This window comes from Artibeus jamaicensis, unplaced genomic scaffold, assembly GCF_021234435.1.
Source record: "Artibeus jamaicensis isolate MK-2021 breed Jamaican fruit bat unplaced genomic scaffold, CSHL_Jam_final contig_519, whole genome shotgun sequence".
Taxonomy (NCBI): domain Eukaryota; kingdom Metazoa; phylum Chordata; class Mammalia; order Chiroptera; family Phyllostomidae; genus Artibeus; species Artibeus jamaicensis.
The window spans coordinates 52,936,239-52,964,114 of NW_026521871.1; the positions used below are offsets into that span (position 1 = coordinate 52,936,239).

The following is a 27,876-nucleotide window of genomic DNA, read 5'->3' on the forward strand; positions in this document are numbered from 1 at the left end:
CCATTTCCCTCCCCCGGTTCAGACATATTTCCATTTGACTACAGATAGCATAAACTTGCCATGAAATAAAACACCAAAATCATTCAAGAGGTATAACTAATAAATTTGAATTACATTGTTAAGCAGTGAAAAAGAAAAATACAATTGTTAGAGGGTCAATTACAGTGGTTTCTCATTTTCCTATTCTTCTCATCTTAAACCTACTTTCCGAGTTTGTCTTTAAGACGAAGCAACCCCCGACAGTGGTTTCAGATTTCTCTGCCTGTTCTGCAGATGCTGAGGATAAAATATTTGGAATTACGATTAGGCCCCTCAAGACAAGACACTGGCGTGTCAGGAGTAACCCATGTTAAATGCATGCCTCAGGGACAGACGGATTCTTCAGATAAGAGAAAATAAAAGTCACCCTTCATTTTTAGCCCAGATTAACTTCCAAAGAACCACCTGGCTAGACCCAAGCTGTCCAATAGGGTAGCCCCCTCTGGCTATTTAAATTTAAATTAAATTAAATATTTAGCTTCGTTGGCACCAGTCGCTGTTCAAGTGCTCAAGGCGCGCCTGGCCTGGCGGTCCCGCCGTGGGACACACATTCACAGGTGTTGCCATCCCCACAGAAAGTTTCGTTGGACAGTACTGGGCAGACCACGGAGGAGTCGATTCGTGTGTAAACTGCTTGTTCAAGCTTATCTTCCACACCCAGTCCTGCTTAGTTGAGCCCAGACAGTGGTACAATGGTGGACAGGGTACGATCTCTCCAAACCACGTGACGTGATATGAGGGTCCAAAGTCCCATAAGGAACCCCATCTTTAACCATGCAAAACAGTCTGCCGAGCGCACTCTGGGCCACAGCATCTCGGCCGTGGGCAGCCTCTCCTTTGGCACCCTTGAGGAAGGCTTGCCAGGGACCCCTCACCAACTCGGATTAGTCCTGCCCGCCACACCGCATGGCCACCTTAGCAGGGGGTCCCTGAGAACACTGCCTCTGCTCCCCGCTCTCAGGTGGGTCCCAGGACCCCGAGGTGCCCACTCAGGGCAAGATGACCATCCTGCAGGCCACGCAAGGCTTTCGTGACCAGCCCGAACCCCCCACAAGGGCTGCTAGCACATCACCCGACCGTCCTGTGCCCGATGCAAAGGCAGACACCCTGCCCTTCTTCCTGCCTTCAAGGCCCAGTTCTACCCAAAGTCTCTCCTGAGAGCCCACACTTGCAAGACTTAATTTAAAACATATGGAAATAGCAGTTTGTATACACCTCAGGACAATTATTCTCAGTAAAAGAAATAATGCATTAAAACTCCTTTAAAAAAAACAGCCCTGGCTGGTGTGGCTCAATGGATTGAGCGCTGGCTGCGAGCCAGGGAGTTGCTGGTTCGATTCCCAGTCAGGACACATGCTTGGGTTGCAGGCCAGGTCCCCAATGGGGGCCACATGAGAGGCAACCACACTGATGTTTCCCTCTCTTTCTCCCTCCTTTCCCCTATCTCTAAAAATAAATAAATAAAATCTTTTAAAAAAACTCCTTAAAAAAAACAACAAATAAACTCTCATCTGACTAGTCCAATAGAAACACTCTTCACAAGCCCTTTATTCCTTGATTCCTAAAAACTGTGCAATCAACTCCAGAATTTGGTCTAAGTTATCATCTTAAAAAAATAATACATGTCCTAAAATATTAAATGTGCATCACTTGGAACCAAGTATACGCAAATGAACCTTTAAATATCAACATATAAACCCACCGATCAATTCCCCAGTCCACAGAGAGACGTATTCATCCATCTGAACTTGGAAAATCATTTTTCCAAACACTTGTGACCGCCGTTTCTGGCCCTCCTGCCTAAGTACAAGCCATTACCCCTCTGCGACCTGACCCACAACACAAAGAGGTACAGCCCCACGGACAGGGAGGTGCGCAGGCGTCCGAGGGCGGTGTCAGAGCTGAAGGCTGAAAGACACTTTGGTGGTATAGCTGGGAACCGATTCTGTAATGAAAGGAAAACATATACTCAACCGCTCTCCTTTCATCATGCACGATCTGAAGAATGAAGACGGATTTGCACCTTTTTCCTGTTTACACATCCTTGTGACGGGAGGCACTTGGGAAACAGCCGTCCGGAGGAACACTTCTGCCCGTTCCTGTGGCCGCCTTGCCCCCCTGCAGTACCAGCGCCCGGTGGAAAACCCCAACTAAAGGGGTCGACTGCCGAACCTGCCGCCTCGTGTCTGTGCTCTCGTGGTGTTGACATAGGTGCACCCTCATTTATATGAGATGAGTTTCTCGGACATGGAATTTAAATGCATTTTGAAATGGAATTTTATTGTCCCATTAACTAGGATACTCTTTTGTCAATGTCATTTAGTTTAAAACTCATGTATAATTAGTAATGCGACCCTTCCATTGTAAGTATGTGTTTCTCTGTCAAATAGTTGACAGCATAGCAAGCATTCGAGCGCATGAGGCAAATGGAAAATCTTAAGGAAAAGGATCTCTCTTTCTTGGTAAATGGAAAAATAACTTACAAAGTAAACTGCCCCTCCCCAGTAAACTTTTTGTCAATTTGCCTTATAGCAATACATGTGTTGCCTGAGTTCATGGCATTCTGTATGTTCATCTGAAATATTTTAAATATGAGTAACCTACCTCTTTCTCTAAGATCTTCAATATAGGCTTTCATAAATTCTTTATCGAAGTGTTGACGATCTTGTTCACTTTCCACCATTTCGTCACCATCTTGACACTGGGTCTTATCAATAGGATTGTCCATAAGGTTTACAAATCTATTCGAGAAAAGATGGACAATGTCACACTTTTTAACTGCAAAAATCCCTCCCATTGGAAGTTGACCTTTGTGGTCCTAAATCCTAAATTCCTACTTATTCTTGAAAGTCACAGTTGACCACATACGGTCAGCATCACCAGTGGAGTTCCACTGCGGGACAGTCCATCGAGATGATAAAATAGGTCTGAAGGCAGACGCTGTTCAGAGGCCTGACGGGAGAAAGGAGAGCTACTCGGCCCCAGACAGAGGGCAATGGGCGGAGGCCGAGAGGCGGGCAATGACGCTTTCTCTCAGTCAGGTCTGGAAAACAGGATGTCTCACTATGCTAGATATAACTCCCAATTAGTGACACCAGTGCTGAAACGGGGTGGCTTAATGAAGAAGGACTCAGGTAAAACCCACACAAAAGAGGAGGAGCAGTAGGAGGAGGAGGAGGAGGAGGAAAGGGGGAAGAGGAAGAAGGAGAAAAGTAGCTAAAGGAGAAAAACTAAAATGGCATTTGGTTTTCCGTCTTCACAATTTTAAAAGATGTTACGAAGTAAAGATGACGTAATTAATTCAATTCAAAATAGGAAATTCCTCAAATAGCCTTCAGTTGCAATGGTAGTAGGTCCCTGTTGTCTTGGGTATTAGCCTCACTCTAACTGGTTTTAGAAGGTTATATATATATACATACATACATACATACATATATATATAAAATACCTTCCATATGCATATATATGGCATATCCACACACATCTGTCAGATTTTTAGCATATATACTTCCCAGTTCATTTTTTCTTTTTAATTTTATTTAATGTCTAAATATGGAGAAAGCAACAAGTTTTCATTCTCATGCAGAAAGAGCGCTTCGACTTTCCTTTGCAATCTCTTCCACTGAATTGTCATTGTCCTTCCCGGCCCCCCCAAAAGAAGTCTGCCTACATCTGCCCATCCTTCAATTTTTTATTAAAGGAATCTCTGTACACACGTATGTCTTTTCATCCGAACTGTGCAAGGGCACTTTTTATGTAAAGCGTCCGTCTCTCTCCCCGCCCGTGGTGACTCACAGTCACTATTTCAGCTCATTCCACAGCAGTATCTTTCACCGCAGGACAGAAAGTTTCGTGTCGTTCAGTCAAGTGGAGGTGCCCCCTCCCTCCTCTTCAGTCCCCCAGCCTCCCACCTCCCAATTTTCGTCATCTATACCTTCACTTTTGCAAAATTTTATTATGATAGTTTTCGGACATTCAGAAAAGTTGAAAATTCTATCGCTCTTGTTTTTCAAGATTATCACTACTGTTTTTAGCTTTTTTACCTGTCACATAGACTTTCAAATTCCATTTTCAAGTTCCATAAAAGAAATCACAGTAAAGTAATGATTAGAATCATATTCTACTTGAGCATAATTTGGGGAAGAAATCACATCTTTAGAGTCTTTTTGTCCGGAAAGACAGTATGTCTCTCCAAATATTCAAGATCTCTCTGATATTCTTTGGGGACACTTCCTAGTTCCCTTCACATAAGAGACCTTTTTCCTCCTAGGGTTTTGCCTAGATATTTTATATTTTGGGATCATTGCTATGAATGCCATCATTCTTCCACTCTTTTTCTACAGATTGTTTCTAAGAGATCAGTAAGCTAGTGACTTTTTTAAGACTTATGTCTAGTCTTTTTATTGAACTGTTTATTAATGCAAAGGGCTTTCCTCTGGTTCTCTGAGACCTCCAAGCCCCGCAGTTACGGTGTTGGAATTGACTTCAGTTACCTGCGCACAGGTTACAGTTTTACCCCACCAGAAGTTTCCCCTCCTGCCCTTGAAGTAAGTAAGCTCTGCCTGCTGCCAGTTGCCCCCTGAATGTGGGAGGAGCCCTAGGGGTGGCTCCTGCTACCCCTCCCACCAGTGGGCCACTATCACTCAGACGGCATTCCCAGCCACGGACAGTGGGAGTCCCATTCCAGTGGAAGCAGTTGGGTGAGGTGGAGGGGGGGGAGATGTCTCACACCCGTTACACTTGTGCTTATGCAAGAACAAATTTAGTCTTTCTCTTTGCAATAGCTAACCTCTTTATTTCCATTTGCTATGCATCTTACTGCAGGACCGGAAGTAAAAAAGATTCATGCTGATATGAGCATTTGCCACTAAGGGAACTGGGAATCTAGGGGAAATACCTTCTACACCAAAGGGAAATATCTCCTTGGGTGGTGGCTGGAACAAGCAGATGGGTCTCCGGACACAGCGGGGAAGGGGCTCTCACTGGAGCAGCCTGGTGGGAAGGTTCCTGGGGAGGCTTCGAGTGACTGGGAATGGGCTACGGTGGTCTCAGGGTGGAAGTGATAGGGAATCTCCAAAGCTCCAAATTCTGGCAGGACGCTCTAGTGGGGAGCCAAGGGGAAGTGCCATGGAATCAGCTTCAGGGGAGCGACAGGCCCAAGGGGCCCAGGCATCTACCCCGCTGTGCCCTCAACCAGCACACAGCATCGTCTAGAAATCCTCTGAGCTCCCCCTCCCCATGTTACGTCCCAAAACTTCAAAGTCCTGTAACAGGGCATCGGAACTCCCAGAGTCTCAGGGTACCACGACAGCGTCTGAGCCACCTCCTGAGACAGGTGCCCAGGCTCCCCTCCTCGCTGCTTTCCCCGTGTCCGAACGTGTCTCTGCGGGGATCGGGGCTCTACTCACTTTAAAGGGGTGGAGGCGTCGCAGAGGGCGGTGGGCAGCTCCACCAGACGGTCCCCGCTGACGACCAACAGGGTGAGCTTCTTCAGATTAAGCAGGGCGTAGGGCAGATAGGTCAGCTTGTTCTTGTACAGGAGAAACGTCTGCAGTTCTTCCAGCCTACGGAGCCGGGAAAGGGATGAGCGCAAGGACTTAGCTTCTCAGCGAAGAAAACCAGAGTGAATCACAAATAAACCCCAGCAGGAAACCCCACTTAGTTTACTTTTCATATGTGACCCTTATGAGAAAGATCTAACTTTTAAAATTAAATAAATGAAGTTGTGTCAGCTGATACCACGTTCTGTTTTTTAGTTTTTTACTCAATTGCCAATCGAGGACACAGATCCTGCGGCAGCAATAGCAGAGCGCGCACGCGCAGTAGACCGTTTCGGAGCGTGCAGACACTCCGAACAAAGTGTCTGTGTCCTCCGCACTCTACACCTGAAACCAACACCAAACGATGCAGAATGCAAACTGTCGTCGAAAAGCTTTTTTAAAACATCGGTCTCTCCCACCCCAGCTTGTGTGGCTCAGTTGGCTGCAACCCGAAAGTCTCTGGTTTGATTCCCAGAAGGGCACGTGCCTGAGTGGCAGGTTAGGTCCCCAGTCATGGTGTGTACAGAAGGCAGCCAATCAATGTTTCTCTCTCACATCGGTGTTTCTCTCCCTCTCTCTATCCCTCCCTCCCCCCTCTCTCTAAAACCAAAAATAAAAATTTAAAAAAATAAATATATCCCTCTAAGTGCCTGTCTCATTCCAAGGGTGAACAGGGCATGGGAAAGAAGTCGTACTAGAGTTGCAGTGAAAATAAACTTCAGCCACTGTTTCCTGTTGTATATCTGGACAGCACAGTTATTCCTCTCTCATCCTATTTGCTAACTTTAAAGTAGGAAGAAACCTGCAGAGAAAAAAGGAGATGAGCCAGCTCTGCTCCAAAGGCCTTTTACTCTGTTCAGCTCAGAGACCCCCCCACCCCCACTCCAGTTTTTTCCTTCATTCATTTGCAAAATCTTGAGCGATCCCATAAATATGTCACAAAGCTCCCCTGTGTTTCAAATGAAAACAATTTCCCTCGAGTCTCGCAAACCGAGAAAGCATGGGTACACACATCAGATGTACCAGAAGTAGGGAACAGAGATAGGAGATGGCCTGGAGGATGAGGCCGCTGGCGGCGTCCGCGTCCTGACAGTCCACTTACTTATGCTGCTTTGTGAAGAAGGTCGTGGACTCCAGGAGGCCGGAGATTTTGTTTCCTTGACCACTTTAAACCCGGCTGGCTCATCAGACCTGCCATACAGGGGCCCGATAATATTGGCAGGATGAATGAATGAGTGAATGAATGAATCTTATGTGATTCAGTGTAGTAATTATATTTAAATATGGAGGCTACAAGGACATAATTTGAAACCCTTACTCAGCATACCAATTTCATTTGAAAAATTAGGTATAGTAAATCCACAGATAAAATTAAAAATTATTCTCACTGATATCCTAAACATAGGGTAATATGTTTCTATCCCACATGTAATCATTTTACTTTTCTACTTCTATGGAGTGAAGAAAAGTTAATGATGCCATTCTGCCAGGGACCAAAGGAAATTAAAGTTCACCAAGGCAATGAAGATTTATTCAAATGAACATTAACAGTGGGCAAAACTAGGTTTACAGTGGCCCTGGCTGGCGTAGCTCAGTGGATTGAGCACGGGCCTGTGAACCAAAGGATCGTGGTTCAATTCCCAGTCAGGGCACATGCCTGGGTTGCGAGCCAGTTCCCAGCAGGCGATGCACGAGAGGCAACCATACATTGATGATTCTCTCCCTCTGTCCTTCCCTTCCCCTCTAAAGATAAATACATAAAATCTTTTTAAAAAAGCCTAGGTTTACAGTTGTCCATATGGAATATAATACAATAATTAATAAATGCTAATACAAAAATAAACTGTGTTTTGTGTACTCACAGCTGTAAACCTACTTTTGCTCACCCCTATATATACATGAGGTCTGTCCAGAAAGTATCCAGCCATGTACTATGAAAAAATAGACACATTTATTGAAGAAACAAGATACAAGAAACATGGTCCACAGGACAATGACACCTCAGTCCCCTTCAACACAGGCACCTTGGGACCTCACAAAGTTCTCCCTGTTGCCATCAGCTGCCTAGATGTATTTTCCTGAATCTCACCAATGGTCTGAAATCTCTTCCCTTTCACAGGTGCTTTTAGTTTGGGGAAAAGCCAGAAGTTGCAGGGCACCAAATCTGGGCTGCAGGGGGACTGAATCACCTGAATGACTTGATGGTTTGCCAAAAAACTCTGCACAAGACACAATGTATGAGCAGACATGTTGTCGTGATGAAGCCGCCAATCACCAGTTCACTATAGCTGCAGCCTTCAGAATCATCCGAATAGTTTCCACAGAGGAATGTTTAAGCTTAATGCAAAATTTAATGCAGACTCATTGCTCTACTTGCTCACTCATTTTGAATGTGATGGCCACACAGTACACATGCTCACTCAACAGTGTCTACTGCCCCCACTGACCAGTACAGTGAAGTCGTCATTGTTCACACATGCTCATTCCAGTCCACTCTCCTTGGCTGCCAGGTTACATCGATGTTGAGCAAACCATTCTGGTTATATTAACAATAGCTGGGCTTTTTCTGGCCAGACCTCATCATATACAAGTACATGTATGATGCAGACTAGAAACTGTCTTATTACATAAAGAACCAAACTCATTTCCTGGAAACAAAGGACTCTGGAAAATTCACCGATTTCAAAGAACATTCATATGTCATAAAAGTTGAAAATGTTGCCCTGGCTGGTGTGGCTCAGTGGATTGAGTGCCAGCCTGCAAACCAAAGGGTCACTGTTTCGATTCCCAGTCAGGGCACATGCCTTGGTTGCAGTCCAGGTCCCCAGTTGGGGATGAACAAGAGGCCACCACACAGGGATGTTTCTCTCCCTCTCTCCAACCCTTCCCCTCCCTCCTAAAATAAATAAAATCTTTTAAAAAAAAGTTTAAAATGTTAACAGTGTGTAAGATGTTAGTAACTATTCATATACCTCACCTTCAAAGCGCAAGTAGCTACCTGTCTATGTCTTGCGGCAGGTCGTTCAGGTTATTGTTGCTGATATCCAACCACCGCAGGTTAGACATCCTCAGGACACAGATGGGGACACTGGAAAACTTGTTTGCCGAGATATCTACAAATGTCACTTGCTTCAAATTACTTAACTAGAAAGGAACAACAAAATATTCTAATTGCTTTTGTAAGAGAAAGCATTATGTTCCACTGATAATTTTTCACTTGCTATCCCTTCTCAAAGACATTTTTATGAACATATGCAAAAGAGATCAAACCACATGCATTCTGGAGCACCATGCAACATGCCAGGTGTGCTAAGGTGAACAGCTCACAGTGGCTGCCTGTGAGAAGCTGGTGATGTCATAAACGAGCAACACAATTCTACAGAGTGAATGGGCAAGACAGAATTCTTAGGGGATGCTGGAAATATCCTAAAACTGAATTGGTGAAACGTACATTTATAATGGGTGAGTTTTACGGCATGTAAATTATGTCTCCATAAAGGAGAGGGGAATGGAGAAGGAAGAGAGAGACCAGCCCAGGAGGCTGTGGTCCCAGTGTAAACAGACAACATGGGCTCGGACTAGGGTGCTGGCGGAAAGGCGCTGAGCAGGGTCGGATACGGAACATGTTCTGGAGGGCCTGCCCAACAGGACTGACCGACGAGCGGATATGGGCCACGGGAGCAAGAGGGGTCAGAGATGGCTTGGCTTCTTCCAGCCTGAACACCTGAGAGAAGGTCAAGACATTTCATAAACTGGGGAGAACACGGGGCGCACAGTGTGCAGGGAATTGGGACCCTCGGTGGTGTCCCCTCACCTGGACCACTATTTTTACCTTGGACGAGCTGGACACCGACAGCAGAAGCAGCCACTTCCTCCCACACGGAAGTTTTCAGGAAAGGGGATTAACAGCCCCCCCCCCCCAGGACCACCCTCAGTGGTCCGGCCCTGTCCCACCCTCACCGGGGGAACGCTTCACTAGAGGGCCTCGAGATCCTTCCCTCCTCCCCTCAGCACAAGAAGCTTGTTGACCTTGACTTGGCCATTAAAACTGTTCATGATAATCTCTATTTTATCAGAAAATGACTTAAAATCATTTCTCCAATGAATTTAGACCAAAAGAAACTAATATTTTTAAATTAATAAACACCTTAAATCCTGTCTGGAGGACTACTTTAGTTACCTACAAGTTATGTTGAATACATACATTTTTTTAATTTTCACCCCTTTATTTATTTCCATGTTATGTTGAATACATACATTTTTTAAGATTTTTACCCCTTTATTTATTTTACCAATGCAGATAAATAAATTGGGGTCTGCATTACAGCCAACAGGCATCATATATCCCATTGGTACTAAATAAAAATATCTTGCATGAAAACAGGCCTTTTTTGCCTGGCTTCCCATGGGTGGCATTTCTGGACATAAATTCAGGTTCTAGCCTAGTGTAAAGACATTTTAAAGACTTACAATAACTGAAAGAGGGTGATTGAAATGTCACGAAAATGTGATATAATCAGGATGGACTTTATCTTTATAAGCTTCTTCCTCATGTTATAGGGCATTCCATGTTATAAATCAAATACAAGAAAATCACAGTGCAAATATGTTTACTCTCTTACTTCAAAGGGGAGCTCAGTTAACTCTAGATTTCCAGAACAATCCAGTTTCTCTAGATTTTCACAGTCTCCCAGTTCTGGAGGAATGCTCTCCAGATGGTTGAAGCTCACATTGAGTTCTCTCAGATTCTTCAAACAGCCTGTCACCAGAAGGAAAAAAACAACAACATCACAGGGTAGGTCCTTTAAGGTCTTCTAAGAACAGAAAACAAAAAAAAAAAAAGTAAAACTTTTGTATAAATGATGGGCTAGGCATCAGACAGAATTTGGTTTTGGTTTGATGCTGGGGGAAGCGGTGGCCCCTCAAGCACTCCCACCTCGAACCCACTGTGAGCCTGAGAACCAGGTACTGCAGGTACCGCAGGCAAAGCGGCAAGGCAGAGAAGGGGCTACGATAAAACAAAGACCGCTCCTCTTCTGGGGAGGACTGGGAGCACGTGACCACACTAACGATCTCCAAAACCACGTGAGGGTAACAAGAACAAGTCTGCAGTCCAGAAGAGGGCCCCCTGACCTCAGACTTCTAGCCTCCAGAGCTGGTTCAATTCCTTTCATTTTACAGCAGGCAGTAAGCAAGTCCACTCTTCATCAGTGGGCAGCACCTAATCCCAGCCTGGGTGTGAAGGTGGTCAGGGCCTCGTCATCTTGGCACAAGAGGCAGAGGCCGGGCAAGCCGCCCTCTGTCTCACACCACCCCTGGCGAGTTTCCAAATGAGGGGGGCAGCCACTGGTTCTAGGGCACGTGTTGCAGGATGGAGCTCTGCACAGCCCCCCGACCCTCACCCCACACCCCCAGAAAAAGAGAAGCAGTAATGACCACTTGAGGTCTTCAACAACAAAATGACTGAGAAGAATAAAGTGTTGATCAAAATGACATAATAAGCTAGTCTAAACTTATCAATGGACTAGTTTATGGGAATGATGTGTTGTGTTTTATGGTTATGATAAATGTCTCATGGCAGGTTTGTATTTCTACAACTGAAAGAAATAAAAAGCTCCTAAACATGGTGTTGCTCACTCGAGAGACCTCCAGTATCTGAGCATTTGGCAAATGTCTGTCTGTGCCATTACCCAGGTGAGAGCGTGGCACCACCACCCAGAGGGGGCCACTGGGGACAAGAAGCTCTGGGAACACAGGCAACGGCCCTGGGCCACAACTTCCCCAGGGCAGGAGACTGCAGGGCTCCGTTCTCACAGCACCACCACCCGTCCACCAGCTGCCTGCTGCCAGAGGCCCGAGGCTCTGCTAAGAGACATACCGATTTCAGCCGGAAGATGGGAGATTTGGTTTTTTTGCAGATCCAGAACTCTCATCGCTTGGAACAGCTCGATGTAGGCAGGAATGATTTGAATCAGGGTATTGTTTATGTGCCATTCTTTCAGGTGCGTCTGCTCCCTCAGCGAATCTGGGAGCTCCTGGAACAGAGGAAGGACAGCGATCGGCCCTAGGTCCTCAGCGCAGCGGCACTGAGTGGTGGTGTGCGCAAAGCCAAGGAATGCCTGCACTTACTTTAAAAGCCAGAAGTGAGAGAACATGTGTGGGAGCATTAGATGTAACCGCCAGCCGGCTCTCTGGCCATTTCAGAAAGAAAGCAGAGAGACTGCAGTTGTCCTTAATCTCACAATAAGAGATTAGCCCAAGCTCAAAGCTGCCCTGAATTCATGAGATTATTCGAAGCAGATGCCTGGTGAACACTGATAATCCAGCTCACACCCACGCCAGCCACCACATGTCTTATTTATTTATAATACACCAATACCACACCTTAAAAAAATAAAATCTGTCCTTACATTCGATTGTTAAATTCAGGTGACACTTCTCTTCCTTTGTAGTTGTTTTTAAAAATGCTTGATAAACATCTAATACTTGCTGGGCCAAAGTTCTACATATTTGTACAAGTCTACAGGAAGGGGAAAAGCGCCAGAAAGACAGGATTCCAGGCTCCGTAGTTGTCCAGGTAGGCCACCTCCCTGGGCCTTCGCCTCTGAAGTGACAGAGAGGAACACGCCAGGGGCTCCAAAGCACCACCCACCCCGCTGGTGTCCTGGGTAAAACTGGACGGTGCTGAGATGCACTTACAGACCTGAGGGTGGCATTTGTCCAGGTGAAGACACCCGGTTCACTGAGTCTTACCCCTGCAGACAGGTGAGCTCAGCATGAGGGGATGGAACAAAGACGAGGACAGCACACATGTCCCCAGACTACACGGCACCATCAACACACTGGCAGGTGCGCAGGGGAGGTAGGGCAAGGCCAGAGGGGCGGAGGTGGCAGGAAGCCCACGTGACCCCTTTGCTTGGCGCTCAGTACTTGTAACGTGCTTTGTGATCATGGCTATTTGATCCGCAGTTAAGCTTTTAACTTACACAATTATTTTCACACTAAATATGGTTTCCCGTTCATCCCATAAGATAGGTAGAGTGAGCACTATTCAGGCTCACTCAAAGAGGAGAACCGAAACCCACACACATTTAAATGAGTCCCTAAGGGTAACGACCAGCTACGTAGTTTCAGGAACTAGTGTAAAAGGAAAATGTAGGCACCTTGTTAAAAACTGTTAAGAATTTTCAAGCCCCAACTGGTGTGGCTCAGTTGTTTGGGTGTCACCCCACAAAGTGAGAGGTCACTAGTTCGTCTCCGGTCAGGGCACGTGCCTGGGTTGCTGGTTCAGTCCCCTGTAGGGCACGTAGAAGAGGCAACCAATTGGTTTCTCTCTCCCTCCCTTCCCCACTCTCTAAAAATAAATAAATACAGTCTTGAAGAAAAAAACAAAAAACTGGATTTTTAAGACAGTGACAGCAGAGCATTCAACCCAGCACAGCTCCCAGCCCTGGACAAACCACCCGGGCTCCTTCTGATCTGAACCCCACCCCCTGCGGCTGAGCCAAAGCCCAGAGCCCACTCACTGGGGCACCATCCCCAGGGTCATCAGGGATGAAGGACAGGTCCCAGAGAACACTGTCCCTGCGAAAGGAACAACAGGCCAAATTCACTCGCCCAGGCGTGGCTCGCCCACACCAAGTGCGGCTCCAACCAGGAGACAGCAGGTCATGGGTCATGGGCGTGTGCCTCTCTAAGCAAAGCAGCAGGTGGCGGGGAATGAAAGCAAGAAGCACCTGTAAGCACCTGTAAACCCCCGAGGAAAGAAAGAAAGGAGACCTGTTTGTCCTGGCCCCAGAATCTCGGAGGAAAATCGGCTCAGGGTAAGCAAAGTCACCACCCACTGCAGAATGTTAGAGGGTGAAAGGCTCCATTGGTTTGAAAATTTCTAAAGGCAAGAGTCATTTTAAGGGAGGAGGGAACAAGCAGCAGCTCTGAGCATTTTAAAGGCTATGCCGTCCTGGGCAGAGCCTGGGGTCCGGGCCACTCCCAGCGTGGAAGGGATCCAAGTAGAACCCCCGCTGCTCTCTGCAGGAGGACACTGTCTTTGTGGAAGAGGACACATGAGAACCTGGTTCAAAGCAGATCCTCCCAGGCTAGAGCGCTCCGCTGGCCAAGGCCAAGGCCAAGGCCAAGGCCTGGAGCTCCCAGTGGACATCAGTGCAGCGCCGCACTGAGCCTCTGCTGGCTGGGAACACCCCGACTCACCTTCCAGTGCTCCCCCGAGAGTTCAAACACAAATGGGCTTTTCCTTTTGTCTCCCGCCTTGGAAGGGGAACTCCGGCTCAGGAGAGAGTTCCTTTCGATCTTTTCCAGAAGCCTCACGCCGGTGTCTACGAAGCCATTCCTGCAGTACTCAGCCTGGGGGATGCCTTTCCTCCGGCACTCGGCCACGAAGTTCCACTCCTCCTTTATCCTAAAACACCCCGCAGAGGCCGCAGTCAGCCTCCAGGGCCACGGCCGCACCTGCCCGGAGCAGGCTACCGGGGCGCACGCGCAGGCGCAGTCCTCCCCGCCACTCCCGGCACCCCGCACCCGCTTCTCAGTTTCTCCTGACCCCCCTTTCCTCGTTCCCTCCACTGCGGTGGGGAATATAGAGGAAACGTAAAATCTCAGAGTTGTGAATTACTAGCAACTTTGACTTTTAAAAGTTAGAGTTGAGTTAGCTGGAATTCCTGGCTAACATTTCTGCCAAAATTACCTACGCAGTTGATTAATTAGGATTTCCTTGGATAGCACATGTGGTGCCAACCCAAGTTTTTAAATATGAAAAGCCGCAGGAATGTGCTGATCTTTCAAGAGCACTTGGATAGAAACAAACAGGCAGTCCCAGTTTATAAAATACCTGCCACGAGAATGTCGCCCGTCAGCCACCTTGGGAAACCTTGCTCCTGCGGGTGGGCCTGTGGTCCTTCATAACTGGAGCCGGCTCAGGACTCTTCAGCGCCCCAGCCCCGCTCCCTGCCCCCCACTGCCCATCAGCACCTTCTTAGTCATTGTCTGACCTATAACTTTCCAGTTTATTCCCCCAACTGGATCATAAACTCCATGGTGCTGCGACCCACAGCCTGCTGCCCTCTGGGTGCCCCACAATGGCTAGAATAGTGTTCTGCCTGCAGCGGGCCGTTCCCCACTTAGGAATTTGGTGTCTGCTCCCCGGCTTTGTCAGGCTAATAGTCTGAGGTACAAAAACAGAATGTGTTGTCCTGGCTGGTGTGGCTCAGTAGACTGAGTGCCGGCCTGCGAACCAGGGGGTCGCTGGTTCAGTTCCCAGTCAGGGCACATGCCTGGGTTGTGGGCAGGTCCCCCCTAGGAGGTGCGCAGGAGGCAGCCATACACAGACGCTTCTCTCCTTCCCTTCCCTCTGTCTAAAAGTAAATAAATAAAACATTTTTGAAAAAATAAAATGTGTCATAGTTTTCCTTCAAAGCCATCAGACAGACACTGTCCCCAAACAGGCAGCCCCCTTTGATGACAGGAACTTGGTGTGTTTCACTATCAGGAAAGCACCCGGACCCTACTCAGGGGCTCAGTGGCCGTCAGGATGGAGGACTTCTAGAAGGGGCAATTCTAGAAACAGACTGCAGGTACAGGTCCCATCCCTGCATGGCCAGGCGCAGTACAGGTGCTAAGTGGCAAGAGAAAAGAGGTTCCAGCCGTCTGTGATGACGGCGTTATGCAGGGGAAAGGGCATGGGCAAGTTACTTAGGTCCTCACAACCTTGTATTGTCTTCAGACTTGGGATAATGACAACCACCTGGAATGGCCTCGATGCCTACTTACAGTAGCCACTTAGTCATCGAGTGTGAGCAGATTAGGTATTTGCTCGATCCATGCAGCTCATAAAAGTGGAGGACCAGGAATTGACAGTCCCACCTGACACATTTTGTTTTAACCTAAAGCACAGAAATGCATCCCACTTTGCCAGCTTGACACAGGGCCATGGACTTCCCTCCCAAACAGGTGTGCCCATCAGCGCCCCATTCTGCCTTTCCTGGATTAACCACACCCACCATGCCTCACCCGAGAGCCCCAGTTTGGGTCTCTTCATAGGCGATAAACATTACAAACAGGCAAACCCACCTGGGTGTGCGGCTTTCCCAGCTTGTCCTATTTTCATCCATCTTGTACGGTGTTAATTCAATTGTGTGGCTCATATTTACCACAAATGTAGCTTTTCCAAAAATGCTCAATTTAATTTTCATTAACAGAACAACTCACCTTTATGAATTTGCATAACAGTAGTGAGCTTACAAATTAAATGGCATCAACAAAGGAATCTTATCCTGGGTGAGGGCTGACGTGCGTGACAGGGAGCAGCCACCAGGCTCACGGCTCACCCGGTGCAGAGTGTCAGACTTAACGATTGTGTCATCACTGTCCTCCCTGTGCTGGTGCCTGGGCTGTATGTGGGTCCTTAGGGCTACGGGTGGTAGTTGGTAGGAATCGAGTGTCCCTTCGGGGCAACAGCGTGAAGGTGCTGATGTCCGATAAGCAGGTGTCACCGACAGTGAGAAAGCCCAGGAGAAAGGCACCCCCCTCCACCATGCAACGGTGTCCTGCCCGGGCCCCATTCACTAAAGCAGCTACCAGCACGTACAGAAAACTTACTTTTCCAAAGCACTTTTCTCAAGTCTTTCTTCCTCCTTTTTCTGCAGAGCTCTGTGCTTCTTGACACGTGTCTCCCACAAGGCTCTGACGACAGAAATGTCGAATACGACCACTTTATGTCCCATTCTGGGAGCATGAAGTTACCTGTTTAAAAATATAATAGATGTCAGCTTCACCCACACACACAGAAGAAAATAGTTTTACCGTGAACTGTAAAGTGAGAGGTGAATGAACCAATGATCTCAAGTTACAATGAAATAAATGCCTTGTTAGTTCAGGGTGGCAGGTTGCCCACGTTCTTCGGGCCCGAGAGTACTCTGCATGAAAGCCAAAGGGCAACAACACCCACCCTGGGGTCATCTCCTCTAGGATGACACGCTGGTCTCAACTGAATCGTGGGTTCCAAACTCCCCTTGGCAGTCCTCAAGCTCCATGGTCCCATGTCCTACTGAATTTAGTAGCACCTAATCTTCCCAGTAGGTTCCGACATACTGAAGGGCAAGTTTGATGAGTTCATCAGAAAACACACACACACACACACACACACACACACATACACACACACACACCCCTGGCTGGCTCAGGCTACACACTGGCCACCAGCAAGTAACACAAGCAAACACTCCACAGAGCCCAGCTGAGTACTTTCCCACCTGGGTCTGGCCACACAGCCTGGGGACATGTCCTGTGAGGTTCCTCTGCAACATGACCCTCACAAGCTGCTGGCCTCTGTTTATGCATTTTCCAAGTGCAAGGAAAGCCGGACTCAGGCACGTCTTAGCTATCACATCTTAGTGAGACATAGCACAGTGCCTGGCACATAGTAGGTGCTCCATAAATGTCTGTTGAATGACCATGTGAGTGAGCGAATGAATGAGTAGTGAATAAAAGATTTGCGTCCAGAACGCTTCATTCTCTGGCCACCCAGTGAGCTTTCTCTCCTCTTTTTTGTTTCAAAAATCATCTTTACTGCTTAAGTGATTATTTGTACACTGCAAAAAAATTTTTTTCAGGACATAAAAGTGCATTTCACATTTCACAATTTATTCCACTAAGTTATAGTTATCTCCCTTATCAAAGTAAAATAACTTTCTAAGGATTGTTTTAAACTTCCCCGATCTACAGCATTGAAATCCAGCTAAATCCATTTCCTGACTCGTACAAACACAGAGTGTTGGTTGACAAATAGCAGGGCCGTTGAATATTCTCTGCTCCAACTCCAGGCACTTCTAAATAGCAGTCAGTGGGGGTGCAAACCCAAAGGTTTAATCTTCTGACTCAAGTGTGTCCTCTCCATTAAAGCCAATGTGGTGGGGAAACGGACTTACGTTTGTGCAGCCGAGCATTGGCACTCCGTCACGTCAGTGTACAGAGCTGAAATGCGACCCTAAGATTCCCCTCTTTCCTTTAATTTCTGACATCTGGGACTGTCTTTTGTCCCCCTTAAAACCTTTTTACCTGAAGGAGAGTTCTAAAAAGGATCAAGTGATGCAAGTTTCTGCGTGGACATCGTGTGTTCGATTCTCTTGTGCAAATAAATACCCTACACAGGAGTGAAATTGGAAGGTCATATGATAATTCTAAGTCTCGCCTTTTCGGAAACTGCCAGACTGTTTCCCAAAGCGGTTGCATCATTTTACATTTCCGCCAACAGTGTGTGAAGTTTCCAGTCCTCCACATTTTCTCAGCACGTGTTATTTTTTTATTATTATTACTATAGCCATCCCTGCAGGTGTGAAGTGGTACCTCATTGTGGCTTTGATTTGCATTTCCCTGACGACTAATGATGCCAGAGCATCTTCTCCTGTGCTTTTGGGCCATCTATGTATCTTCTTGGGAGAAGTGTCTATTCAGATCCTTTGTTATTTTTAATTGGGCCACTTGTCTTTTTCTTATTGACTAGAATAGTGCTGTATATATTCTAAATACAGGTCCTTTACCAGATATATGATTTGTAAAAATTTTGTGACTTAATTGTCTTTTCACTTACTTGATTCCACCCTTTTACTTTTAACCTAAATAAATGGTTATATTTGATGTGGGGTTTTGCAGACAGCACCTTGCTGGATCACTCATTTAACCCAGTCTAACACGGTCTTTTAATCGGTGTGTTTAGACAATTTACACTTAATAATTACTGATAGGTTTACAAATAAAACTACCATTTAGGTCTCAATTAATTATTTGCTTTCTCTTTGATCCATGTTTTGTTTTCCTCTTTTCCTTTCCTGCCTTGTTTCTGTTTTCGGAATTTTTTTAGTATTCCGTTTGATTTTTTCTGTTGTGCTCTTCCCTGTATTTTCTGGTGTAGTATTTTCTTCGTCATGGTTGCCCTAGGGAATGTAAGATACCTGCTAAGCTCCTCATAGTCCACTCAGAAACAATACTTTACCGCTGCCAGTGACAGGTGGAAGCCTTCCTGCTATTCAGGGCCCCTAGGCCCCCACCTCCGTGTGCCAGCTGCGCTACGTACCTGTTCTATCTGTGGGTGTTACAGGACCGGCTTCCCATCATCAAACTTACTTTACACGAGTCGTGGGGAGGAAGCCAGCCCCACCGCTCCCCACGGACCACACCCACTGCTCATCCTTCGTCCCCATTGTCCCAGGTTCCCCTCGGCTTTCATTTCCTTCTGCATAAAACGACTTCTCTTACCGATTCTTTCAGAAGTCTGCTGGGAACTCTGTTTTCCTTCATCTGAGGACATCTTTGTATGAAGAGGATGTCTCCATTCCTGAAGAACATTTTCGCGCAATACTGAATCCTGAGTTGACGATTCTTTTCTTCGAGCACTTGAAGAATAAGGTACCTGTTTCTTTCAGGCCCCATGGTTTTCAGCGAGAAATCTGCTTTTCCTTAAGTCGTAACTCTCCCGTGGGCAGTGCATCGTTTTTCTCTCCATACTTGCAAGATTTTTTTCTTTGAGTTTTCCTTAGTTTAATTATGATGAATCTGGGCATGGATTTCTTTGCACATGGATTTCTTTGCACATGGATTTTTGGGCACATGTCAGGTATATCCTGACAGAGATTTGCCTAGTTCCTCCAATCAGTAGATTTGACCTTTTTGCCAAAATTGAGGATGTTCAACCATTACTTCTTCAACTATTTTTTCTGCGCTGTACTCTTCCACCCCTCTTTCTGGGACGCTGATAACACAAACATTGGGTCTTTTGGTGTTTTTCCATAGATTCTTGAGGCCCTATTTACTTTTAGTAAATCTCTGTTCCTCTTTCTTTTTCAGATTGGTAATACACAGCAATCTATCTTCAACTTTCATATTCTTTCCAATGTTATCTCCATTATGTTTTGTAAGCCTATCCAGGGAATATTTTATTTCAATTATTGTTTATTTCATTTGGTTCTTTTTTTAAAAGATTTTATTTATTTATCTTTAGAGGGGGAGGGAAGGAGGGAGAGAAATATCAATGTATGGTTGCCTCTCGTGCGTCCCCTGCTGGGAACTGGCCTGCAACCCAGGCATGTGCCCTGGACCGGGAATCAAACCGTGATCTTTTGGTTTGCAGCCCTGTGCTCAATCCACTGAGCCACACCAGCCAGGGCTCATTTGGTTCTTTATATCTCCTATTTCTTTGCTGATACTTTCTGTCTTTCTATTCCTTCTCCAGAGCAGGTGGAGAGCACCCAAGGAAAGGGTTCAGACCTCACTGAAGAAGTTGTGGTTCTCTCCACCAGACAGCAGAGGAATCCTGGTTTGGTCAGGCGGCTTTGGCTTTGCTGGGAGAGTAATAGGCCACCATGCCCCACCCCCCCAACCCCAGAGTGCAGGTGGGAGCCCAACTGACCAGCAACTGCATTGTGGGAAGGCAGGGGGAGCCCGGGGACAGGCAGAGCAGGAGGCTTTCACAACGCGAGCCACACAGGGCCTGGCAGATGATTGGCAGCTTGGTCTGTGACCCACCAGACCACAGGGAGCTGTGTGCAGGCCCTGTGGATGCAGACCAAGCCCAGGTACGAGACTGGACAAGAGGACTTCCAGGCATGTGAGCTACACGGGGCTCTGTTTCCTGGGTTGAAAGGGCTGCAGAAAGGTCACTGCCAGCCAAGGCAGCCAGGTTGCAAAGGGACCACGTCTGGGCCTGTGTCTGAGATGGACTCCCATAGGTGGCCCACACTGCTGAGGCCCAGCCCCCACTCCAAGGAGGCAGGAAGCCTCTTCCTACCACGCTGTCCTCTACTCAGAAATTTTAAAGGACAAATGCTTGAAGGATTCCATTGTATCTCACGGAGCACATGCACTGAAGACGCATTCAGAGCCAGGAGGCAGCACCTTGGTAACCGCTGCAGCAGGTAACCGCTTCAGTCGGGTTCAGCCCTCCCACCCCAGCCTGCCTCCTGTGGGGTGTGATCGCCCCCGTCAGAGGAGTCTTCACTGGGCCGTGCTATTCAGCTGGTCCACTGGCTGAATACATGATCTCCCTGGTCCTTCCCAATGCCTGGGGCTCCCTTTTCCAGTCCTCCAGCCTGAGACCTGGGGCTTCAGTTACCCTGCTTTGCTACACACTTTCTATAAATGTACCCTCATCCTAGCCGAGCAGTGGGAGGGCTGTGGGAGGAGGAAAGCAGAGAGAGTGTTCTCCACCCTCTGAGGACACACAGCTCCCCTAGTCGGAAAGGAAGGGTCCCCTCCCTCAAAGCTTTGGGTGCCTGAGATCTTCCATTCCCACCTTCTCCCACCCCCACAAAGCCCCCCAGAATCTTAGTGGGGCTGAGGCAGGAGAGGATGGAGAAGCAAAAATGAAAAAAAAAAAACAGAAAAAAAGCAATAAGGATTTATCCCTCTCTTAGCATTTGCCATCCTGGAGCCAAACTAGAGGTCTACGTATCCCGCTCCGGGTCCCAGGCTGCCACGGGTACTACGATGATTTGAATCCTGGAGTCCTCCCCCATCCTCCTGCAACCGTCCCCTTTCAGAGTCCTCCTCCTGCCGCCCCGCATACTCTATCCAGGCTTTACACCTGCAGTGCACGGGAGAGGCAGGGCGGAGTGCGCATCTCCTCTTACCCAGAGCCAGACACTGCAGCCTTTCATTTTCCTCTTACCACTCCCCTTGCGCTGCTGTCTTCAGCTCAGAAATGTCTAAGCTGCAAAGGTCTTAATAAGGCACTGACATAAAAGCCAGCCAAACACTGGCCTGAAAATAAGAGACTGAAGCCCACAGCCAGTAATGGAGAAAAAAGTTTTAAAGAGAAAGAATCGGGCAGCCAAGTTTCTTAGAGGCCATCTCGGCACATAGTCCAAGTCTACGCATAAAAGCCAACCACAAGGGCCGGCGCGGTGAACGGAGGCGTCTCAGCGGTGCAGACAGCTTAGCCAGCCGAGAGTAATTAAAGCCGGAAGAACTGCTCGCCGACCGTTCTGTGCCACTCTGGCTCAGCCAGCCACAGCTCAGATCCCGTTGCTGAGTTTCTTTCATTTCCTTAGGCCAATAAACCCCTAAGCAGTAACTAGATCTGTACATTAACTGCCCCCACATTTTAAAAGATCATTGCTCATTACTTTGGAGAATGGTAATTCAAGTTTCCATCTTAGAGGGATAGTCTCTCCTTGACGTCTTTCAGCTCTATTTCTGTAAATCATGATCGGTCTCAGTATTTTGGTGGGAAAGAGCATCTCCTGTCTTCTAGCCATGTTTACCACCTTCCCTGTGTTCTGCAAAGTGGAGAAGGAGGTCCTATTCTTCCATTAATGGGGTTTTGAATGTGCCGGGATTTAAATCAGGGTCTTGCCTGTAAGGTGCTCTGGTTATAAATGTATATAATGAAAACTGGAGACTTGTCCTGGCTGGTGTGGCTCAGTGGATTGAGCACAGGCCTGCAAACCAAAGGGTCACCAGTTCAATTCCTAGTCAGGGCTCATGCCTGGTTGAAGGACAGATCCCAGTAGGAGGCGCATGAGAGGCAACCACACATTGATATTTCCCTCTCGTTCTCCTTCTCTTCCTCTCTCTCCAAAAATAAATAAGTAAAATCTTTTGAAAAAAGAAAACTGGAGACTCTAAGAACAGCAAGTGATGACCATGTTTTCCAGGAACCTGCGTGTAATGTCCTGAGACCCTGGGAAGCTAGGAAATACCAGCTCCTAAAGGCCAGGTCCAGCCCAGCCCCTGAGGTCTCATACAGGATGGGACTGAGTCCAGGCCTCCCTAGACAACTAAACGCCTTTGACCTTCACCGAGGAGACAGCAGCCCCATGAGAATGGAACAGTGGCTTTACGACAGCAGCCCTTGAGTCACTCCAGGACAAGCAGAAGATCCCTGATCCAGAAACAAAGCCACACTGGGGACCAGACAAGAGGGAGATGTCAGGGACAGACACAGGTGCCAGTCACTTAGCAGCTTAGGGGAGAGAAACGGACACATTTACAAAGCTAATCTCTTCTTTGTGGCATAAACTCCAGGCAACACAACCTGTCAGGCAAACACGTACATGCAATTTTCTAAGCATGAACTTTCTCCAGCACTACAGACATATGAGCAGGACATACTCTACCACAGCAGGACAGAGAGAAGGTAACCTACAGGATCCAGGCTGGAGACCCGAGACACAGAGCTACCTCTTTGTAGAGGACGCGTGACAACCAAGTGGATTCCCCCGACCACCACAAGGGTACGCAGCTTTCATCTGGGCCCCCTGAGTCTGACACCAACATCCGTGGTTCCTGGGAGACAACAGAGTCCAGTTCCCTGCTGGAGACTCGGAGATTCTGCTGTAGCAGAATCACGAGCACACGTCTTCCTAGGTCTGGCTGCACTGTCCACAGCCACTGAGCATGTGCAGAGAAGAAAACACCAGGACTGTGAGAGGAGAGGAAAGCAATGATGTCACTGTGACAGAGGGGACCGTGGGGACCATGAGGTGAAGATCCTGCCTCTCCAGTGCTTCATGGTACAGGCCCCAAGTGAGCATGTCAGCACTCAGAAACTCTCAAAAGTTAGATTCATAGTGGAAAAGTAAATTCCTCCTGGAAACACCTTCTGCTTCACTGCAGGGGTCAGCAAACTTTTCAATAAAGGGCAAGGTAGTACACGTGTTGCAAGCCAACAGGTGAAATGGAAGATATTACCTGGGTGCTTACTGAGCAAAACAGAACTCGCAGGGCCTGTCCCTCCCCATTGGCCTGGGGCGGGCCTGCCGGAGCTGTGGGCACACATCCATGCTTCTGCCCGGTTGTTACCTGCTGGAGACATTCTCAGGACAACAGCGGCTGGCCCACTGAGAAAGGCCCAGCAGGGGTGAGCAGAGGGGCAGGGGAGAGGGGGCCTGCGGCAGACGGTTTCACTCTGCCCCAGTGACACCCAGATGCCTGCACGTCCCCTCCTCCGATCATCTCGAGCTGGGCAGCTGGCTGGAGGCTAGGTAACTTGCTAAGTAACCAACTGCCTGGTGGCCTGGCAGGTGTCAAGAGCAGAGTCTCCAACATGCAGTGGCAGCCAGTGAGGACCTTGGGCAGGTCAAGATGCAGCTGGCCATGCAGACAGGCAATGAGAGTTGAGGAGGACTGGGACAAAGGGGGACACTGTGACTTAGTCTCCATGGCTCACAATACCGGCCAGGTCCCGCAGCACCCATGTGCCAGACAGAAGCACGTGCCAGGCCCATGGGTGACGGCTTACTGATCCCAGCTCCAGTGAACAATAAAATATAAAATATTTTGCTTTGGTGGAAGTGACGGCTTTCAACTATACCCACTAATTCCTTGACATTCTTCCCTTCATAAAGGTAGAGCTTAATTCCTCTCTGCTTAAGCAAGGGCTGGACTTAGTGACTCACTTCTTCTTTTTTTTAATTTGAGAGAGAGAGAGAAACACTGATTTGTTGTTCCATTTATTCATGCATGTGTTGGTTGATTCTAGTATGTGCCCTGACCAGGGATGGAACCCACAACCTTGTTGTATCGGGACAACTCTGTAAGCAACTGAGCCGACCAGGGCAGTGACTCAGTTCTAATGAACAGAATGTGGTAGAAATGATGGTGTATGACTCTGAGACTGGATCCTACAAGGCTTCTCTCTCTCTCCCACCACCTCGTTGGGAGAGGTCAGCCACCATGTCATAAGGATGCTCAAGCAGCCCTACGCAGAAGCAACTGAGGCCTCCCGCCGACAGCCATGTGAGCAGAAGCTGTCTCAAAAGCGGACCCTCCGGCCCCAGTGGAGATGACTTCGGATGACTGTAGTCCTGGCCAACACTGTGACAGCAACTTCATGAAAGACCCTGAGCCAGAACCACCCAGCTAAGCCACTCCAGATGGCCCTCAGAAACTGCGAGATAATACATGTCATTGTTTAGACCTGTTAGGTGCTGGGTGACTTTGTTTTACAGCAGCGCTAAATAACCAGTATGGTGGGCAGGAAGATAAGAGGCACTTACAAACATCAGCCTGACGCTGTAGTGACATCTGGTGACTACGTCTCCAGCTGCTTCCTTTGACACATCCGCTAGGAATTGCCTCACGCATATCTCAGGGAAACACAACTCCTTCTCAACTCACCCATTTAGAACAATCCACCCCTGGTTGCCTTAATTCCCATCTCAAGAATGACGCCATGTTTATCTGGAATTCCACTCCTTTACGCTGCTTCCTGTGTCCTCGCTCTGTCGGCCCCGTATGCAGACGTGCGTGTACACACACATGACGCACACACCCCGATGCGCACAGCACACACTCTCATGCACACACCCAATTCATCACCTGAGTCTTAGTGAGCATGCGATTCTCACCACCAATTTGTGTCACACCTGGCCTCAGTGGTACAAAACTCACAGCTGGCCTCCTGACTTTCCACTCTCCCATGTCCAATCCATTTGCCACACAATAGTGACAGTCATTTCCCAAGAACCAGATCACACTGCTTGCCACCTGGCTCAAGTCCTCCAAAGACCTCCCTCTGGAATGAGAGGGAGACCCCAGCTCCTCCCAGGGCTCAATAAGAACTCCCTACTCACCCCGACCACCCTCTATCCTCAGTGCTTGTCCCCCCAGCTTCTTTTCCCTCAGGCCGCTCACACGCTCCCTCTGCCTAGAGGCCGTTCCCCATTCATGTTCGCAGCTGCAGGTCCTCTCCTCAGCCCCGCCTTCCTGCCCCTTCACCAGAGGTAGACCCACCTGTTATTTCCTCTCTCGGACTCTAGCTTATTTACTGCACAGCACACAATACAAGTTGGATTATTCAGTCCTTTGATTATACTTCATGTGCTCACAGACCGAGCTGAGAAGAGCCACACTCTAGGACAGGGGCAGCCACCTGAGAGGCCCCAGGCTTGGGCTCAGAGCCGGGCCTCCCCGTCGGTCCCCCAGCCCCCAACACTGGTCACCCAGGAGCACCGGCTGGAAGACTACAGATGCCAGGCTCCTGCTTCTGAACCTCCACGCAGGAACCCAGTGCTCTGAGCCAGTTTACGAGGTGTGTGTATTTTTGTCCTTTGATTCTCAGGAACCCTAAACACCAGACATTTAACCACACTCACTAAATGCAGAAAGGTAAATGTCCTTGTGCCCGAGTTCTCGACCTGGAGGGGAGAGGCATGCTGACAGGGGTTCACTGCAACGCAGCAGTGTGAGGGTTCAACGCCAGAGGCTGCCCCAGCCGCTGTGGGAGCCACAGGAGGGATGGCCTCAAGTGTGGGTGTGGGGGGTCAGGGGCCGGCCCTGCAGGCACCGTGAGGAAAGGAGATAATTTCCCACGCTCCCTCCCCACCCCAGGTGCGCCGGGATCACTTTCAGACCCATCCCCGCCCCGGGGCCGGAAGGCATGCCTGGAAAAAATGTCCCCTGGCAGCAGAACACATGTTTTCACCGAGAAGTCATATGCCGGGGTACCAGACGGGGGCGGGGGGAGGGGACGTCCTGGTCACCTTGTCCTCTCTTGACAACTGATAAACTGGACTGGGAGGGAGGGGTGCAGATGAAGCCAACATCTGAGAGAATCTGTGGCGGGAGGGAGGATCTAGGGCGTGTGGGAGGAGGCCCGACAAAGGCCACAGTCCAGCGCCAGGCCCTCCTTGGTGCTCCCCCTTCCAGGTCTATAGAGGGTCGGCGGCAGAGGGGAAAGGGGGAGGGGCGAAGCCAGTGTCAGAGGGTCATCTAAACTAGCCATGGGGAGAGAGGCCTGGCCCCCCTCCTCCCCACCTGCCCCTCGGAGTCATCAGGGCCCCCCTTTCCCGTGGGCAGACTGGCCCCGGGCCTTCTGCAGCCTCTTCCAGACCTATCTGCCTTGCTGGACCCAAGGGAATGACGGTGATTGGTGGGTATTTCTGGTGACACCAAGGTACAGCAGAGACTATACGGCACACAAGGGGCTTTAGTGACGCACAAATTCCATTCTGTCCTCACAGGAGGCTACGGTCTGGCCCCCAGAGTGAGTTTTCTGATAGAAACAGTAAGGTAAACAAAACTATGGAGGTGAGGTCAGTATGGTCGCAATATTTCAACCAAATTCTGAGTTAAATTACATGTTATGTCACATGATAAAGTACCCCTGGGGGGACACCCAGCCTCTCTGCACCTCGGCATTCTCACCCAGACACGGGTGTGACAGCAACTCTGAGCTCATAGCACTGCTGCGGAGATGACATGTGACAGATGACATGTGTCAAGTGCCTAAGACAGTACCCGGCCCCTAGCAAAGCTCAAAAATGTCAGTTATGATTTTCTAAAAAAATAAATCAAGGCAGACATTGTCACCAATTACATATAAGGCAAAAACGAGAGGGACACAAGCACTGGGGGCATTCCCACCCCCCACCCCCCAGGGGTCTGGTTAGCAGAGGTGGTTTGGGGGCACGCCCCAGCCCCGAGCTATGGGACAGGCTTGGGTCCGGCAGGGGAGCCGCCAGCACGGCCCAGCTGCCTGCAAAGGCGGGCAGCTCTCCTCCGGGTGCTGAGAACCGTTTCACCCTCACCCCGCAGCCAAGGCAGTCTCCAGAGGAAAGACGTCTGGGACAGACATCAGTCATCCCTTTCAGGGCACTGAAGAAGTCACAAACAAAGTTGATTTATCTTCCCTGGACTGCACTTGGGACCACGAAGTTCTGAGCTTGGCCTTGGGCACCCGGGCAGTGTACTGGGAGTGCCCACTACCCAAGGAGCAGGAGTGTGGTGACCCTGCCCCAGCAGCAGCCCAGTCTCCTGCTCCCCGCCTCACTCAATTCCAGTCCTTGCCCTCAAACGCGGATTACTGTGTAATCCTCCACCCTGTGTGTCCTGCTGGGGTTGTTCACCCCTGTCCTACCATGGGAAAAACATAAACGAGGAGCGCACTGCCCCATCCTCCGGGCAGGTGCCACACGACGCCACCCTCCCAGTCCCCGCCATCGCCCCGGGTTTCGGGAGCAGCTGCTCCCTCACGCCCCCGCACCCCCCAAGCACGACCGCCACCTACCCGCGACCGCGCCGCAGCCCGAGCCCCTGCCGCTGCGCCACACCGGAGCCGGAAGCGCTCCAAAACGCAGAGCCTTCGCCAGCGCGCTAACGGCTATATTTGTAAACTGCAAACCTGATCTGCAGGACATGTGCTGATAAACTGTCTATCTATTCTCTGTGACTCAGCGGCAGGAGACAAAACAGCCTTCGGAGGGGAGGGCTTGGCCCCGGGCAAACGCCCGCCGGCCAGTGAGCGCCGGTAACCCGGGATTACCTGCACCTCCCGGCAGGTGGCAGGCCG

At 48.8% G+C, this 27,876-nt stretch overlaps 1 protein-coding gene across 1 annotated transcript; it reads right to left on the reverse strand.

Annotated features, from left to right (window-relative positions):
* Positions 1–91: 91 nt before the first annotated feature.
* On the reverse strand, positions 92–27,835 carry LRRC2 (leucine rich repeat containing 2). The gene is made up of 9 exons (XM_037130032.2): positions 27,595–27,835; positions 16,191–16,334; positions 13,788–13,995; positions 11,458–11,614; positions 10,202–10,338; positions 8,578–8,723; positions 5,448–5,603; positions 2,644–2,780; positions 92–1,984 (listed from the first exon to the last, which is right to left on the reverse strand). Exons 2-9 carry the CDS (start codon positions 16,313–16,315, stop codon positions 1,935–1,937), a joined length of 1,116 nt encoding a protein of 371 aa, XP_036985927.2. The 5' UTR covers positions 16,316–16,334; positions 27,595–27,835; the 3' UTR covers positions 92–1,934.
* Positions 27,836–27,876: the final 41 nt, after the last annotated feature.